General features: G+C 47.3%; 1 protein-coding gene across 1 annotated transcript in view; it reads right to left on the bottom strand.

The window, feature by feature from the left end:
* The window catches only part of LOC146208058 (cytochrome P450 3A14-like), a 40,875-nt gene extending 26,906 nt beyond the window's left edge, over positions 1-13,969 (bottom strand). The window contains exons 1-3 of the mRNA XM_084587214.1: positions 13,703-13,969; positions 2,127-2,223; positions 159-211 (exon numbers count right to left, since the gene is read on the bottom strand). Of these exons, the coding sequence (XP_084443340.1) occupies positions 159-211; positions 2,127-2,223; positions 13,703-13,761 (209 nt within the window). The 5' untranslated portion in view covers positions 13,762-13,969. The remainder of the gene's footprint in view (positions 1-158; positions 212-2,126; positions 2,224-13,702) is intronic.
* Between the last annotated feature and the right edge of the window lie 3,441 nt (positions 13,970-17,410).

Raw genomic sequence — 17,410 nt, 5'->3', positions numbered from 1 at the left:
CACTGTTGAGCGCGTCGTCTTCTCATGTTACTTAAAATAAACTAAACAGATGTAGTTTTTACTCTGTTAACAAAGTTGTCGCTTTTTAAAGAACTCAACAGCTCGATTGCAGCTTCAATAGGTTAAGAACTAACATTTACGCACCCCTTCTTACTTACCCAAACGTATCACCGTACTCTTTTATCCATCTGCCGATCACCTTGTAGTGGTCCTGCGAACAAAGAAGCGCACGCATTTAAAGAAAAGGGGTGAAAGGAGAAAGTAGGTGGAGATGTTTGCCTACTGCGCTTATACCTGGAAAGCCACTTGTTATGATGGTTATCAAGAAAATGTGAATTGGTCACAAAAGAAGCCGCGAACGTTGAAAGATAACGTGGAATTGTCAGCAGCACGCAGCGCGCACTCATGCAGTAAGCCGCGATGAATGCGTCTCCACGCATACAACGATAATACGGAAACTGTAGCTGAAATGTGGCTTGAACGTATGACAGATCACTGCCCCTTATTTTGAACTTCGCAATACGTTTCAGATTCATTTTCTTTGCCATGAAAAAGTTTACAAGCCTCATTATGAAAATGAACGCGGATACCTAGGGCACAATTTAAACAAGCTTTTAAGACCAATATTGTACTGGAAACCAGTTTAATCTCGTTAACTGCCAGCAATGGAGGCCGCCTGTAGTCAAAAGTGGCGTCTGTGGTTGGATAATCACCACGTTCCCTCGACACTTCAGAGCCGGACTACACCACTTGCTACATTTTCGTATTTGCCACAGCGCCTTTACCGTCACCAGTGCTGTAACTTTGTACAAGCAATCCTGAGAACACATCCAAATTGCCGCAAATGTAGTTCCGGTTTATTTCACCCATGAACCAATATCCTTTCTAAACCAAATTCCTCTCTCACGTACACGCCAAACCGTTGCCTTGTTTCTTAGCTTTTATTTGCTATGCTTGTTTTATCGGAAAAGCGGCTGATCTAGTTATTGTCTCATCGGCGAGAATTCGCCGCTCCCCATCCGATCGGCCTAGGTATTGACGGAAAGCTGTCTGTCACACGGTTTAATCGGCCTAGCTCATCAGAAAGTCCTACCCTATATGTTTTTTTTTAGTGAGTACGTTGCATTCAATCTGATTACGATTGCTCCTCGAGTACGAGAGACTGTCCGCTTGACTAAGACAAAGCTGAACACACCACTGCTTCCATAAAACAAAGCGCGCCCTTGAACCTGAAAAAGAGGGCGCAGACACCGGCATAAAAGCTGGGCGCATCTCCCCCTACCTTCTTGAGTGAAAAAAAAATGACTCAGATTTAACCCTGCTAAACATGTGTATTGGCGAAGTAAAAATGTGGTTTGGATCGGTACGCTTTAACTTAACTTTAGTCTTGGGAAACGTGGTTTTGCAGCGGCTGAATTGCCGAGGACGCCGTCAACAAAAGGCAACATGTGGTGCAACATCTGCCGTCAAAGGTTAAGTTGCGGCACACCATATGTGGCACCATTAGAGAGATTTAGCTTATCGTGATCCGCGATCCGCTACCTTGATCCGCCACCGCGCGTTCCGGTGCGCATGTGCAGATCCCCTCGACGCCGATAGATGGCGCCATATACTTGATGTCGACACGCACACCTGCCGCGTCGGGACCAATCAGCTTATGCGCCCCACCCACACGCGGTAGAGGGTCACGGTGGCAGATCGCGGAACACGGTAAGCTAAATCTTTCTATTATTAAGCTATATCGCCACATTGTGACCTCTGGCTTGTTCAAGGTCAAGTGGCCTACCAAGTTGACCTTGGCTGGCACATGGCGTAGTGAAGCTTTCGCTTCAAAAGAGGGTGACATCTGCACTGGGTTCCTTCCGCGATAGTACCAAGTAGGCGCAAGCATTCAGGGAAGCTAACGTTGAAAGATTTAAGACCACTTGACGGAAATGCGTGTGCGACAAATGCTTAATTCGACGAGCGAAAATTTGAGAGAACTGTGACAAGTTTAAAACATTAACTGGCCTCATGTCACCGGATTCTTCTGGAACCCTTCAAGATCACTTTCGTAACCTTAACGAGTGCGGTTGCCACTCCTTTACACGCTATAGTTCTACAGTAACGTCGGGCAATGCTCTCACCGTGGAGTGGTATTCCCTAATGTTGCCCCATATTAGGTTTGGCTTCGGTCCAGGAATGCCAATCCTCCGGAAGTACGAGAAATGTCGCCATCGCCACCTGAAACAGAGGAAAGTGTAACCATGGGGAAGCATTGCTTCCACAATAATAAGGCCGTAAGACGTTTTTTTACAAATAACCAGTGCACAACCGCTAGGAATCAAGTGCGAGCTGTGATCGAGACCCAAGTTAGAAGAATGCTCTAAAGGTGCACCTGAAGCAGAAATAAGGGTCGCGAACCAGAAACCCATGCGGCAGCCAGGCGTTACGGTTTCGTATGTGCATTGTTACGTCACGCTAGCAGAGAACGGCATCATAACAGTTCATCCAAGAGCAGCGGTTTAAAAGACGTTTCATATAAATTTTGAGTTGTTGACGAATGGGTCCTTCATTGATTATTGATCGATCTATCGTATATTAATTCTGATACGAGTCGTAGTGAAGCGTTTAGAAATACATTCGGCAGCCCGAGGTTCTTTACTCTGCAGTAAATGTTAGTTCACGCTCTGTACTCAACACGAATACAGTAGGTGTTACCGAAGGCGCGATTTTGACATCGAGGTCAGACAATCGTTGTCACTTTACCACCACGCGAGTAGATAAATAACTTTACAGACCTTAAGGTTTCGAAGTGTTGGCACCAGCTTCCAAGTAAATATATGTGGCACTCTTAATCAAGCCTCCGCTGTCGTGACGCTGGGGCTATGTCGACCCGGCCTTCACTTGGTAGCGTGCAGAGACTCGGGGTTGAAGTAGGATTGAATCTTCGAAGTTGGTGAAATATGTACAAGCAGGTTTAATGGCACTTTGAGAAACTTATTTACAAGATTATTTACACGAAAAAGAAGGGTACATCAGCAAAATGGCAAGCGTTAAGAGTTCATAGCGAAAAGCGACTGGATGAGCCGTTTACCCAGGGCCCAGAGCGACATTTCGTGCTCTGCAGCGTCCTTAAAACCCCCTATGTCCAGCCCCTCTCTGAAGATGCTGACTAACCAAATCCAGGGCACGCCCCTCAGGTATCGGCATCCAATCGAACACATCACTGCACTGATGGTCTGAAGCACTGACTGGTCCGGCATTCATTCGTTGGGCGTGATCACTTGTTGGCGGGAAAAGCTTGGGAACGGCGAGGAGAGGAGGTACATTTCTATTCTTCAGCAAAGAAACCACAGGCTGGTTCTGACAAGTGGGTTTACTTCTCAGAAACCCAAGTGCACGTGGACGCCGCATCCGCTCCCAGCATTGTCCGTTTTCGACAATTGCAAATCTTTCCTGCATTCCTGGGAAATCACTTAATGGTCGTATGCGTCATGCTCCTTTCTTGTCCTGCACGTCAGCGGACATGTCACTCTGTCGTCTCCTTTGGAAAGTAGGCATTCCTCACTGGACGATAGGGCTTCTCGACTGGAAGGGTGAACAAAAGAAAGAAAGCACTTCCTGCATTTCCCTCAGGGGGACGTTTCTTTGTGTTTTTCCAGACGTTCTCTTGACAGGGTCAATTTGGCATTTGCAGGGTGTCCACAAAGCAAAACAGGGTTACAAAACAGGATTCCTGGAAACAGGCTCACTTAGAGCCATTGGACCATCACCACATATTCACAATACTTTTCCATGCCCACAGGCGAACAATAGAGCGCGCAAATGCGGATGCACGGTCGTAACAGCCTCCTCCCCCGCCAGAAGAGACTCGGAGGGCAGCAGCCGCAGCTGCTGCATGAAGAGACGACTTAATGGCCTGCACGTGAACGCTTGAAGCTCGCTGCTGCTTGTCGCGTTGTCTTGATTGTCGTAGGCCAAATTGCTCGAGCTGTCTGAAACTCAACCACATGTCGAAGCAAGCACTCGGCTCCCGTCTGAAGAGACCAGGTCAAAAGAAAACTGCCATTGTTGTTCGAGAAAAGCCCACTCTCAAGACGTTCAGGACCCACGTATTCCTAGAAAACCAAACGTGCTGCTTTACATAGTCACACATATACAAGCGCACGAGAAAAAAAAAATAAAACCTGATTATCAATTTGGATACATGGTGAGGAACACCTCGGACCGCTTAGAAACAGCGGCTAAGCGCGTCCGCATTCCCATTTAACTTCCCCTTTTTGTATCTTATTTCAAAATTGTACTGCTGTAAAATCAAGCTCCACCTAAGAAGGCGACTGCTCTTCGATGTCGCAGTTTGCAGCCAAGCCAGGGGACAATGGTCCGTCTCTACGGTGAATTTGGCCCCTCCAAGATAGCACTGCAATTTTTGAATGGCCCATACAATGCAAGCGCACTCTTTCTCTGACGCGCAATAAGCCCTCTCTCTAGAACTCAGTTTTCTGCTCAGGTAGAGCACCGGGTGCTCATTACCGTCGTCATCTCTCTGGCAGAGAACAGCACCTAGCCCTCGATCACTGGCATCACACTGGACCGTGAATTCCCGGTCATAGTCTGGAGCTCGCAATACCGGACGGCTAATCAGCACAGCCTTCAGGTTTATGAAGGAGGCTTCCTTTTGTTCGTCCCAGACTACATTTGTCGGTTCTGTCTTGCGGAGAGCGTCGGTCAGAGGGCTAGCCAAAGCTGAATAGTTAGGGATGTAGTGATTGTAGTACCCAGTCAGACCCAGGAATGCTCGAATTTCCGTCTTCGTGCTTGGCCGCGGGTAGTCTGCTACCGCAGAAATCTTAATCTCGCTGGGTTTCCTGAAACCTTGACCTACATTGTGACCCAAGTAGTCCACGGTCGCCCTTGCCAGGCAACATTTCTCGGCCTTTACGGTTAGTCCAGCTTGACGCAAAAGGCTCAGTACAGCTCTTAGATGTACCATATGGTCCGCCCATGAGTCGGAAAAAACCGCAATGTCATCTAAGTAAGGCACTGCGAATGTTTCACACCCCTTTAAAACCCTATCCATGAGTCGGGAAAAACAAAATGGAGCATTTTTGAGCCCGAAACTCATCATTGTTGGCTGGTAGCTGCCCGTCGGAGTGACGAAAGCCGCGTATCTGCTGGCGCGTTCAGTGAGCGGTACTTGCCAGTATCCTCGAGTAAGGTCCAGCGTAGTCACATATGCCGCTCTACTGACCTGTTCTACTCTCTCCTCAATATTCGGAATAGGATACACTTGATCCCTGGTGAGAGAATTTAGCTTTCGGTAGTCTACCACAGTCCTAGGGTCTTTACCTGGAGCTTCTACTAAGATCATAGGCGAAGCATAATCGCTTTCCGAGGGTTTTATTACTCCCAATTCCAGCATGCGAGTTACTTCCCTATCCAGAATTTCTCTTTGCCTTGGAGAAAATCGGTAGCACCTTGATCGCACTGGCACGTCTGAAGTCAGCTCAATATCGTGCTCAGTCAAATCAGTTCTGCCTGGCCTGTCCACGAAGCAGGCCTCAAACTCTGTTATTATCTCGCCCAGATCGGACAGCTGGGATTTCTTTAGTTCTCCTCTCTGCTCCGTCTTTTTGAGAAGCTCCTGAGCGTTGCTTCCTTTTCCGCTGAGGCAAATCAAGTTGTCCCCCATCTCCTCGGGAAGGTTTAACGTTAGATTTACCACGGCTTCCCTCTGCACATAAGGCTTCATAAGATTGCAATGATAAATGCGCACTTCTTTACGCCTACCGGGAATTTTCACTGCGTAGTTAGTGTTAGAAAGCTCTGCAACGACTTTAGCAGGTCCTTCCCACTGTACTTCGAGCTTATTCTTGGGATCATTGGCTTGCTCCATAGCTAAGTCCTCTCGGGTTCCACTTAGAAGTCTCGTGAGATTACTAGACACTGGCGGCAAGAGGTTAATCTCAAGAACTTCCTCATTCCGCGTCTCATCAAGCTCACTTTCAAGTTGACTTATCTGAGATGCCTCGCTCTCAAACCTTTCTGACCCGCTATTTTCCGCAGTTACCACTGTTTTAACTGCCGTTTCCTCCGCTGTGGATTTTTCTGGAATGAGCAGTGTAGCTAGTTCTCGCGCCTTTGAACGTGGTAAGGCTTGCACAACTCTGTCTCCGAAAAGGATGCCCCTCTTTCGCAGCAGCATGTCCGATTTGTTGGAGAACAAATACGGATAGCACTTAGGAAGCTTTCCTGAAACGGCAGCCTCGGTTGTTAACTTGCCGAAAGGGCCCTCGATGACCACGTTCGCGATTGGCAAGCACACACTCTGTTCCTCCACTACCTGGCGGATCCACGCACACTGTCCTGTATAGTCGGAAGGCGACACATACACCGGATGGACAACATCCATCGTTGCGGCCGAATCGCGCAGTACCTTGCAAGGCTTCCCGTTGACTACTAGGTCATGCAGGTAGGGTTCCAAAAGCTGCATATTTTCATCGCAGTCACTGACATACGAGAAAGCAAACTTTTCTTTCCGGCAGTTGACGGCAATGTGACCCTGCTCATTACACCTAAAGCATGTGAGCGGCTTCCTAGCCCCAAGCTTGTTCTTTGTGTTCTGCGCGTTGGTCACTTCCCCACTTTTCTCACTGCCGTCCTTTCTAGGGCGTTTGCCTGAAGAAGCCTTCCTTTCTTCGTTTGCAAATCTAGCAAAGTGCCTTTTCTGACGGTTACTCAACTTGGGATTGCGGGGCCTATCCACTGCTGGGTTGCTGAATTGTCGACGCGAAGCATACTCCTCAATAAGTTCGGCAGCTTCAGTTGCCGACTTAATTTCGCCTCGGTCCTGTAACCAATTTCTTTCTTTTTCTGGGAGGCAGTTATAAAACTGCTCCAAAAGAATTCGCTCGACTACAGCGTCCCTATCACTGTAGGAATCAGTGCTCTTTAGCTACTCGCCCAAATTAACTCTTAAATTGTACAGGAATTCAGGGTAACTCTCGTCCCTGGACTTAGTAGCGTTCCGAAAACGTTGTCTGAACGCCTCGGCGCTAAGCCTATACTTTCTCAGAAGGCAAGTTTTGACCTTCTCGTAGTTGTCCGCGTCCTCCTTGCTTAGCCGCGCGACAACCTCCGCTGCCTCGCAGGGCAGAACCGTCAATAATCTCTGAGACCAAGTGTCTCGCTGGAAGGACAGTTTTTCGCAGGTTCGCTCAAAGTTAGCCAGATGCAGACCGATATCCCCTGATATCACATATGGCTGCATGTATTTTGACATCTTGAAATCTGCCTCCTTGTTGAGACGAGGTACCGCTAGCTGGGGACAATCGCCCGACCTCTTGCTCAACTCTAGTTCTAATTTCCGGAGCTCAATTTCTAGCTTCTTTTCCTCTCTTTCCCTCTCACGTTCGCGCTCCCTTTCCTCTTTTTCCCTCTCACGTTCGCGCTCCCTTTCCTCTTTTTCCCTCTCAAGTTCGCGCTCACGCCTCTTTTCTTCTTTTTCCCGCTCTTTCTGCTGTCTGAGCTGCTCCTCCTTTTTTTGGGCGATGAGGTTCCATGCTTCACTGAGCTCCTCATCATCGGCTCCCAAATCTGTGATTGCCTTTATAATCAAAGGTTTTCGTGCCAAACCACTTGTATCAATTCCCAATTCCTCACACAATTGCAACAGTTCCGGTTTCTGCAGCTTTTGTAGGTCCATGATCGCTCCGAGTGTCGGCTACTTCCAAAACAACAGTGCAAACTACCAAACCTAAAGGCGTTTCAACACTTTTTACCAGTTCTAAAATCTAACCCTGTTCTAGAACCTGGTCCACATCAGAAGAAAAGCCAAGCACTCACCCACACATGCGATCGATGTTCCGAGCTGCTCTCTTGTTGGCCGATTGTTGCGCCTGCTTGTTGCTTGAGATGCCACCTCCGATCACAAGATGTGGCTTGTAGATTCTGATCCACCTCGAATCACCAGATGTTGTAGCTTGTAGATCCAGATCCCACCTCCAGTCATCAGATGTTGTGGCTTGTAGATTCAGATCCCAACGCTGGTCACCAGTTGTCGTGACGCTGGGGCTATGTCGACCCGGCCTTCACTTGGTAGCGTGCAGAGACTCGGGGTTGAAGTAGGATTGAATCTTCGAAGTTGGTGAAATATGTACAAGCAGGTTTAATGGCACTTTGAGAAACTTATTTACAAGATTATTTACACGAAAAAGAAGGGTACATCAGCAAAATGGCAAGCGTTAAGAGTTCATAGCGAAAAGCGACTGGATGAGCCGTTTACCCAGGGCCCAGAGCGACATTTCGTGCTCTGCAGCGTCCTTAAAACCCCCTATGTCCAGCCCCTCTCTGAAGATGCTGACTAACCAAATCCAGGGCACGCCCCTCAGGTATCGGCATCCAATCGAACACATCACTGCACTGATGGTCTGAAGCACTGACTGGTCCGGCATTCATTCGTTGGGCGTGATCACTTGTTGGCGGGAAAAGCTTGGGAACGGCGAGGAGAGGAGGTACATTTCTATTCTTCAGCAAAGAAACCACAGGCTGGTTCTGACAAGTGGGTTTACTTCTCAGAAACCCAAGTGCACGTGGACGCCGCATCCGCTCCCAGCATTGTCCGTTTTCGACAATTGCAAATCTTTCCTGCATTCCTGGGAAATCACTTAATGGTCGTATGCGTCATGCTCCTTTCTTGTCCTGCACGTCAGCGGACATGTCACTCTGTCGTCTCCTTTGGAAAGTAGGCATTCCTCACTGGACGATAGGGCTTCTCGACTGGAAGGGTGAACAAAAGAAAGAAAGCACTTCCTGCATTTCCCTCAGGGGGACGTTTCTTTGTGTTTTTCCAGACGTTCTCTTGACAGGGTCAATTTGGCATTTGCAGGGTGTCCACAAAGCAAAACAGGGTTACAAAACAGGATTCCTGGAAACAGGCTCACTTAGAGCCATTGGACCATCACCACATATTCACAATACTTTTCCATGCCCACAGGCGAACAATAGAGCGCGCAAATGCGGATGCACGGTCGTAACACCGCGTCTTCACCTGCTAGCGTTTGACGCTGACATAAGCCATTCTTGCTTTTTTGCTTCGGACACGCAGGTGCGACCTACAAGCACGCACAACCCTGCCGTTGTCAGATAAGAAGGGGACTTGGCACCCGGAAGTGTCGCGTCCAAGGATCACACATAATCCATCAGTCTGTCATCATCCATCCGGCGATACGGTCTGTTAAGCGCGCGCGCCCTGATCGTGGGCAGAAAGAACAAACGAATAGAAAGACTGCGACGTATGTGTGTTGACGTTTGTGTGTATGTGCGTGCGTGTGTGCAAGCGAAGCGGCCGTGGATGACACCTCCCTGTGAAAGACCCGAACTTGGGAGGGAGTCTGCGGGCTGGCGCCGCACGGCCGGCCGCGATGTCGGCCGAAGAAAAGCGCCGCTCCCGAGAGGACACCCGATCCTCCCTCAACCACCCCCAGCCGTGTCAGCGAGTTGTTTCCAGGAATTCGGAGGAGAGCTTGCAACGGCTGCTACGCTGACGCCGGACGACGGGGGAAGAGCAGAACCGGGAGAGGGGGAGAAGGAATCCGAGCGACGCGGCGAACAGAGAGACTCGTTTCGGGTGCCGTGACGAGAGGCCGCACCCTGATTGAAGTTGTGCTGCAATTTGTATATAGTGTAAATAAATTCTGTATTCTGCAATTAGAAAGAATTCCGGTCCATGTAATCGGGAGATGAGAGAAATTTGAAGAAAACAACAAGAAAAGAAGAACCTGATATTTAACTCGGTCCTTCTGCAAGTGCGCACTTCTGCAAGTGTTTCGTATACACTTGCCAGTCAGTGGGTATGAGATTTAGCCTGACAGAAATCTTGTAGGTATATTATCGAAGTTCATCGTTTTAGTCTAGATTAAGCTGCCAACGAAGGTGCAATTGAACACTTCTACGCAGAAAACACCAAACTTGCAAACGGAGGTGTGAAATAGAAATAATTGCCCCCTTTCCAAGCCTCACACGAACTTGTGAGCACACATCCCCAAATCCCACATGCAGATGTCTTTCGTGCTAATTAAGAATTGCACCGACTGTGGTAGCATACCTTCAGTGTGAATTTGTGTTCTAAGCTTTATTTGAATCCAAGCCAGTCTTGTGTTCGAATTAGACATTCCGCCTCATTATGGCCAGATATACGCTTGTCTTCATGGCAAAGATAGCATTCTCAAGCAGCACTCAATTATGAGAATAAGTCATGCATAAGTCTGGGACTGAATGAGTCAAAAAAAAAAACGAACGTCGTGCCCAACCCTTCGCTCAAACCACTACAACGAACATGCCTGACTGACATTATTTTACTCAGAGGCATACACATCATTGCAGCAGGTGAAAATCGTCACTACTTTGACACTTTCACACGAGCACTTTACAGCCACTCTACTCGGGTGCGGTCCCCCAAAGGCCAATCCCCAACATGTAAACTTCGAGACTATCTATGCATCTCCTTATATATATTGTCACGTAGCCGTTTAGGCCCGTAACCAGAAGGTTGGTTTTTAATGGGAGGTTGACCTAGCAGGCACAGGAGAGCAGGTCCAGAGCACCGAGTGACAGCAGCCAACTTCAGTTTCTTCTCATCGAACGCTACGGGGCCACCTCTTCGAGTCCGCGCGCGAGACTCGCGATGAGCAGCCGCCTAGCGGCTGCTGTTGCACACGCTACAATATTACGAAACTGCGCCGAATGAAATATGCAGTTTTCTTAATTCAGGTCGAGAACCACTTTCAGAGCCTTAGGACTTGTGTGGAAGTCGAAGCTGTTTCCCCATACCATTTCAATGGATCAGCTAATTTTCTCTCAACATGTAAACGGAGGATTCCGGTGACTAATCACCAAGGGAGGACTATACTGCAACCTTATCTTTTCGGTCAGCTTTCAGCTGCATTTATCTTCACCATCTCGATTTCCACACGCTCGGCAAACGAGCAAACGACCCACCGCCCATGCAGACGCTCTTTCCTACCAGTGATCAACAGTGCCTTCTAGAGCGCAACTCTTATGTGGACGTCCGATTTGTTGTTTGGTATCGTCATTGGCGTAGTCGCAGTCGTCAATGCAAGCAACCCTCTGCCAGTCGCGGCAGGTAGTAGCAGAACAGTATTCCACCTTCCACTATTTTTACGTCATTTAGAAATGTGAAAAGAGGGAGGGGGGTAACGGGTGGCTTAGAGAACTCGGCTGTGTGGCGACAAGATATGACGCGAAACCTTAATGGAGCGGCCATAAAAAAAAAAAGAAAAACATGGAGGGTGGGTTAAGAGAAAGAATAGGTTATGGTGTCGCCACAGAAGGCGTAACTTGAAGGTGGTGCTACAAGTATAAACCAAAACCAAATTGTCATGACGAGATGGACGCGAGGAAACGGATACGAATTGTGAGTAAAGAGCACTCTACGACGGAAGAGGGAAAAACGGCAGCATAACGTAGAAGATGGGTGGACGTTACGGCGGCGAAGGAAAAAAAAGCGGTCAGGCTCAGTTTATTCCGACTGCTGCGTAATGTTAAGGTGGGAAGTTAAGGCCCTCATTAAGAGGAAAGCTTTGCGCGAATGTGTTATATTGTAGTCGGCGTGGTAGGCGAAACAGCACGTGCGCATGCCTTTGGAGTCTGGGAATCGGTAGGTTGCATGGATTGTAGCCACACAAATGGTATAAACTGATACCAGAGTTGCCAGCTGCCAAAGGGAAGTGCTAGATGTGAATTAAATCCAAGATCCTAAGTTTTCAAATCAGATGCGTAGGCCCTAGCCGACGAATGGACGTTTGCGCAGCTTGGTGAAAGGGGGATTGCACTTGGTTTTCGGTTAGTCCTGCACATAATGTGTTATCTTGTTTTGCTGCTAAAGCAACTCAGGCTGTGAGACGTCGCGGGGGAGGGTTCCGGCAATTTCGACCACCAGGGGTACTTTAGCGTGCACAGACATTGCACAGCACACAGACACCTTGCTTTTTGCCTCTGTCGGAAAGCAGCCGCCGAGGTCGGGATTCGATCCCGCAGCCTTGGGTATAGTAGTCGAGCGCCTTACCCAAGGCGACACCGCGGCGGGCGGGGACACATATGTTAGCTTATGACTGTATGTTATGTATGATAATACGTGTGAAATCATAGAGGCGCCAACTAAAGAATTAGTGATTAAGCCAGTCTAAAAGTGCAGTATACGTCAAGCGTGGATACGAAAGTACAAGACGCCGGTGGGAGCCGTTACTGCTGTCGGGCCATATCCTTGTAGGAGAAGCCTAAATGTCACTCTGAGATTTGCGCAATGAAATATACGTAGAAGAAAACAAATTTACTGTGGTTCAACTATCCTTGAATCAAGTCTCTTCACCAGTGGCTGCAGCCACTGCTGTTAAGTGGATTTTTCCCACGACAACACCTTATATACTACCCAACTTATAGGTGGTATTCAGAATTTACCTTATTGCCAACGAATGTGCCACCGATGGCCGACAAGGGCACTCATTCTCATTGCGACTACTGAGAAAAGCCTCAAATTAAAGCCGTCGTGATATCCTATGGGTAGTTTGGTCTTAACATTTGGGCTGATACCACTGCCTGACAGCGCTAGATAGCATATACTGGAGCGCATATTCTATACGCACATGCGATGCGCAACTTGCGTTACCGAATTTTCCCATAAGCGATATAAAAGGCTGTCGAAAACACATATAACCAGGCGCCCGTAGATTTGTGGCAACACGTAGTTGGCCTACAGCTGGCTGTATACTTTGCGTCTAATGCAGAGGCTCTTGCAGTCCACGACATCACACAGCCGAGCTCCAACGAGTTTTAAGACAAAGTACGAGTGATCCCATACAGCTCTAAATGTAATTAATGTGGCCGAGCTGACACCGACTGCCTCGGGTGCTTCAACCACGATTAGTTATATCCCGTCTCTGTGGCAGATTGCTGGCGTCTAAGGTATCGCCCAGGAGAACATGGGAAAAAACACGGTAGAGCTGGTTTGAAGAAATAGACGCACTTGATGCAGTGTTTCGAAGAATAAATGTCAGATATCACGCATGCAATATTTTCGGACCTAATACTATAGAGATTTCCTTTTGCTGTGAGCTTCGGCTAGAACGAGCACAATTCGCGTCATCAGGTTCGTTATAATTTCGATCGGTTGCAGTGCAAAAACCTGGATAGGGAGCATGGGGTTGGGAAGCACTGTACAGATTTTTCTCTGACTTGCAACTTAAAATAATAAACGAAAAAAAAAAACGTGAGAATGCTTCTGTCGGCACAATTTATCGGATATGATTTTTACCAAGAAATGACAAACTGTAGCCCGCAAACCACTTTTGGTAATTAGTTATAAATTTTACGGCAAATATTTTCTCGTCATTCCCGCCTTCTCGCATATTCTTTGCGCATTGCTCGTTAATATTGAAAATAGGAGCCTGGAGGTAGGCAATCAGACACGGCTAGCTTGAATCAGACAATCACTGGATTATCACTACAGAACTTCAGCGGGATGATCCTGCTGAACTCATCTGCCAAACCAGTGATATATGTATCAAACAACAACCGACCTCAGATAGAACGTGAAATGAACGCATATCTCATAGCGCGAAATACCCTTTAAACCTTGTTTAAACACGTCTGTCAGCAACTCCTGTCTACTGATTGCTACGCGTTGGTCGATTGAATGACTTACGTGAAAAGTGCTGCCGTTAGTACTAGGACGACGAAGAGCAGTCCGGCTGCAACGGACATATCCTGGTGGCAGTTGGGCGTACCGCTGGTTTTCGGCTGGGGCGCCTAACAAAGGGCGAACGTGGCTCGCTCAGAAATCCGGCAACTGTTTTCCGAAAGGCGCTTACGAGGGCGTAAACTGATGACTGCTGCAAGCGACGTGCAGGGGCCGCCCTCTTACGGTGCGTCGCGTTTATGCCTCGACACTAGGTCTGGTCTGAACGCCCTTTGCGAGAACAGTGTGGCCTGTTTAACGCCCAGGTCACCGACACAACGATGCCCACAGTATGGCCTTGCTTGATTGATGAAACAATTATCTGCTTGCACATTTTGAATGGCCGAAGGTTATTGATCGTACTGTTATTGACCGTACCGTAAAGCTGTACTGCTTGAAGCTCTTTGAACAACTGTTTTTTTCTATTATTATTATTATTATCGGGCTATGTTATCAACATGATATGTGCCCATTTTACTCGAGCGCTCACTGCTAACACTGAGCAAGTGCCTACACGAATGTGTATTTATTTCTTCTGACCCAGACCCATTAGCTGTCAAGTTCGTTAAGCCACTAGCGAGATATTACTCCTCATTTATGTGTTCTCGAGCTCGATCCCCTTCTGTCGATATCTGCCAATGTTTCCTGATAACGACTTTGGTGGTTTTGAACTGCGTTTGAAGCCTCGCCCATCTCCATGCAGGTATCGTAGACAAATGGTGATTTATTGAATAATTTAGGTCAAATGTAAGCTGATTAAAATTGTCTTCAAAAGTTTGCATCTTTGAGGGTATAGTTTTTTGTCCCTTCAGTACATACGTTTCGCACACCATATAGCAATAGAAATAATTACGTGCAGCACTGCGTAAAAGAAATATGTCGCGTCTTTAGCACAAGCTACGACATCACACTACTGAGTGATGGGTACTAGTTATAGGAATACAATTTCTGCCGCATTTCATATATCGGGATAATATAGTGTATCTGTTTCAGCGAAACCTGTTTCCGTGCTACATAAATTGCAGTCTCCCTCACCTTTTTATCGCCGCAGAGCGATGCTTAATTTTGAAACCACTTATCGTAAAATCGAGATAAGAGGGCGGGAATGGTATCTCTTATTCCTGCCGCATTGTCTCGGTAATGCTTCAACAAGCATTTTTCTGATATTAAATTGCATAGTTATCATGCACAACGCTGAACGGCTGACATCCGCTATATAGCGGCATTATTGCGATGCCAGAACCGATGACCAGGATGATTGGAACCGTGGGGAGGTGCAATCGTTGCTCTGTGTCAGTCATTGTATTTTCATAGACGTACATACCAAGCAGTGCGTGTTTTAGAAGCCCTGTTACTGACTCAGTCGTCAAGTTCCGAAGCCAAACTTAGACTCCGTGGGGCGCGCATATTGGGGGCTTCTGAGTCTGTCTTTCAATTGAAGTACCACAGGAGATTGATTTTCTTTTAGTTTGCATCGAAGGGCTGTCTTTGTAACTAGAGTTTGATGCCGCGATTTCTGGACTAAGATGCCGAATATTGTGGCCGCAGACCTCCTCGTAGGGGACAGCTACGGCCTTTTCAGAAACGAATGTCTACGCTATTAAGCAATAAAAAAACTGAGATACACTTAAGTGGCCTAGAGAGCAGAACGCTATAACGTTGAAGCCCTCAAGGATCCTTACCGACACTTGGAGATCCTGTGGTTATCCTTCGCAGGCATTCAGAAGTCTTTTTTTTTTTTTTTCAAAGTTACCTAATTTTCTTGCTATTTATCATATATAACAAATCACATTGGACCACATGATAGGACACATGGACACGCAATGCCCCTGTTCGTCTGAGGCAACGAATCGCCTTTCATTACAGAATCCGACCAAGCAAAAGAAAAACACATGATATTCAAAGACCTAGCTATGAATGGCAGCGCACACACGCATCTAGAGTCATATGCCTGTAAAACAGCAACGAGAGGTTCGAGAAAACAACCAACTGCAAGCAGCTCCAACCCTAAAATACGTCACACTTTCTTACTTCCGAGGCGACACCGAAGCCATAGTCCGTATCTGAAAAATCTCAAGCAGTTTTGGAAGCATGCTAACTATTCCCGAAGACCGACCCTCGAGAGATAGACCTCAAAACACTGTTTACAAAATTCCCTCCGCTGACTGCGAACCAAACCGAAACAAAAACATAAAAAAAATTAGCAAACAGAGGAGTAATTGAACTTCGTTCTCCCTCAACGTACTAAGGATCTGCGCAGTTTCCTTGGCCCAGCCTCATAATTTCTGCGGTTTTATCAGCAATTTCGCTGCCATTTAAGCATTATTGTGCCAGCTTATTACCGACCATACTGTTTTCATTCGGTCTGAAGAATGCGAGCAAGTTTTTCAAACCCTCGAGAATGCTTTCACTTCAGAACCCGTCCTCGCTCTCTTCAACGACACTGCTGCCTCCATTCTCGATACAGGTGCCAACGGCCTCTGTATTGCCGCAGTACTTCTCTAGTGCGATATGTGTTTCTCGGGAAAAAGTCATTGGGTTCGCCAGTCGCACTCTGACACCAGCGGCACGTAACTACACCATCAGTGTGCCTTGCTAGCAGGTGTGCCTTGCCGTGGTTTGGCCACTCCAGAAATATCGCCTCTACCTCTACGGCCACCATTTCAAGGTCGTCACCGATCGCCATGCTCTGTATTTGTCTATCCTCAAAAAGCTGACTGGATGCCTCGACCGTTGGATTCTGTGTCCACAGGAATATACATTCAATGTCACTTACACATCGATGCTCTTTCCCATTTCTCGCTTCTATAGAGTCGTCGAGTAGTGCGTCTTAGAGATAGGAAGGCTCAGAAAAAAAAAAATAAAGCTGGAAATTTCGGGGGAAAAACAAAACGCTGTTTTTCCTCCTTTTTTCTCACGAGGCATAGAAAGCCGAACAAAAGAAGAACATACAGTATGATCCCCTTGTACTAATTGACAGATGGCTGCTACTAAAAAGGAAAGAACACTGCGAAGGCTGCGGAAGAATATAATGTACTACTTGCTGTTATTCAGTTTTGGCTGCACAATTTAGGCTTACTTGGTAGCCTTCGTCTTAAGTGCTTAATCCACTGAAACAATTCAGTATGCCGAAATGATTAATTTTTGTTTGTCCCTCTTCTGCTGAGTGTCTGAGCGTGAACATGAGAAATGTAGCCTCATTTCATTTATTTGTATTTTGAATAAGGTACAAAGAGATCGTAGTCAGGTCGCAGTCTCATCGGCGAAAAGGTTTGGCACGGGCGTCGATGCCGGTCCATCAGCGGCGGCGCCTACCGATCAACCAATCGACCGCTCATGTAGCGGTTGGCATTTATTACGCGTTCTTGCGTCGTTGATCGTACGTCATGTTACTGTGATGTGACGTCACCAGTATTCACCGAGACCCTTATGAGCTTCATAAGCCATTAATTATGGTACTAACGATGGGTCTCGATCGGACAAAACAGCATTTAATGGTTCTTTGGAAGTGCATTAAGAAACATGCAAAATGTTTTGTTGCGAAAGCAACATTGCGCTAGGTTTCGGCCCGTCGCGTAGTCCGTGGCCGATGTTTCGAATGACCTTGAACGGCCCCGAAGAAGACGAAGAAGAAGAAGACAAAGACGTAGAAGAAGGCGAAGAAGAAGACAAGAT

This window comes from Amblyomma maculatum, chromosome 1, assembly GCF_055883805.1.
Source record: "Amblyomma maculatum isolate TAMU_Amacu chromosome 1, ASM5588380v1, whole genome shotgun sequence".
NCBI classification, from domain to species: Eukaryota; Metazoa; Arthropoda; class Arachnida; order Ixodida; family Ixodidae; genus Amblyomma; species Amblyomma maculatum.
This window is presented reverse-complemented; position numbering and strand designations above follow the sequence as displayed.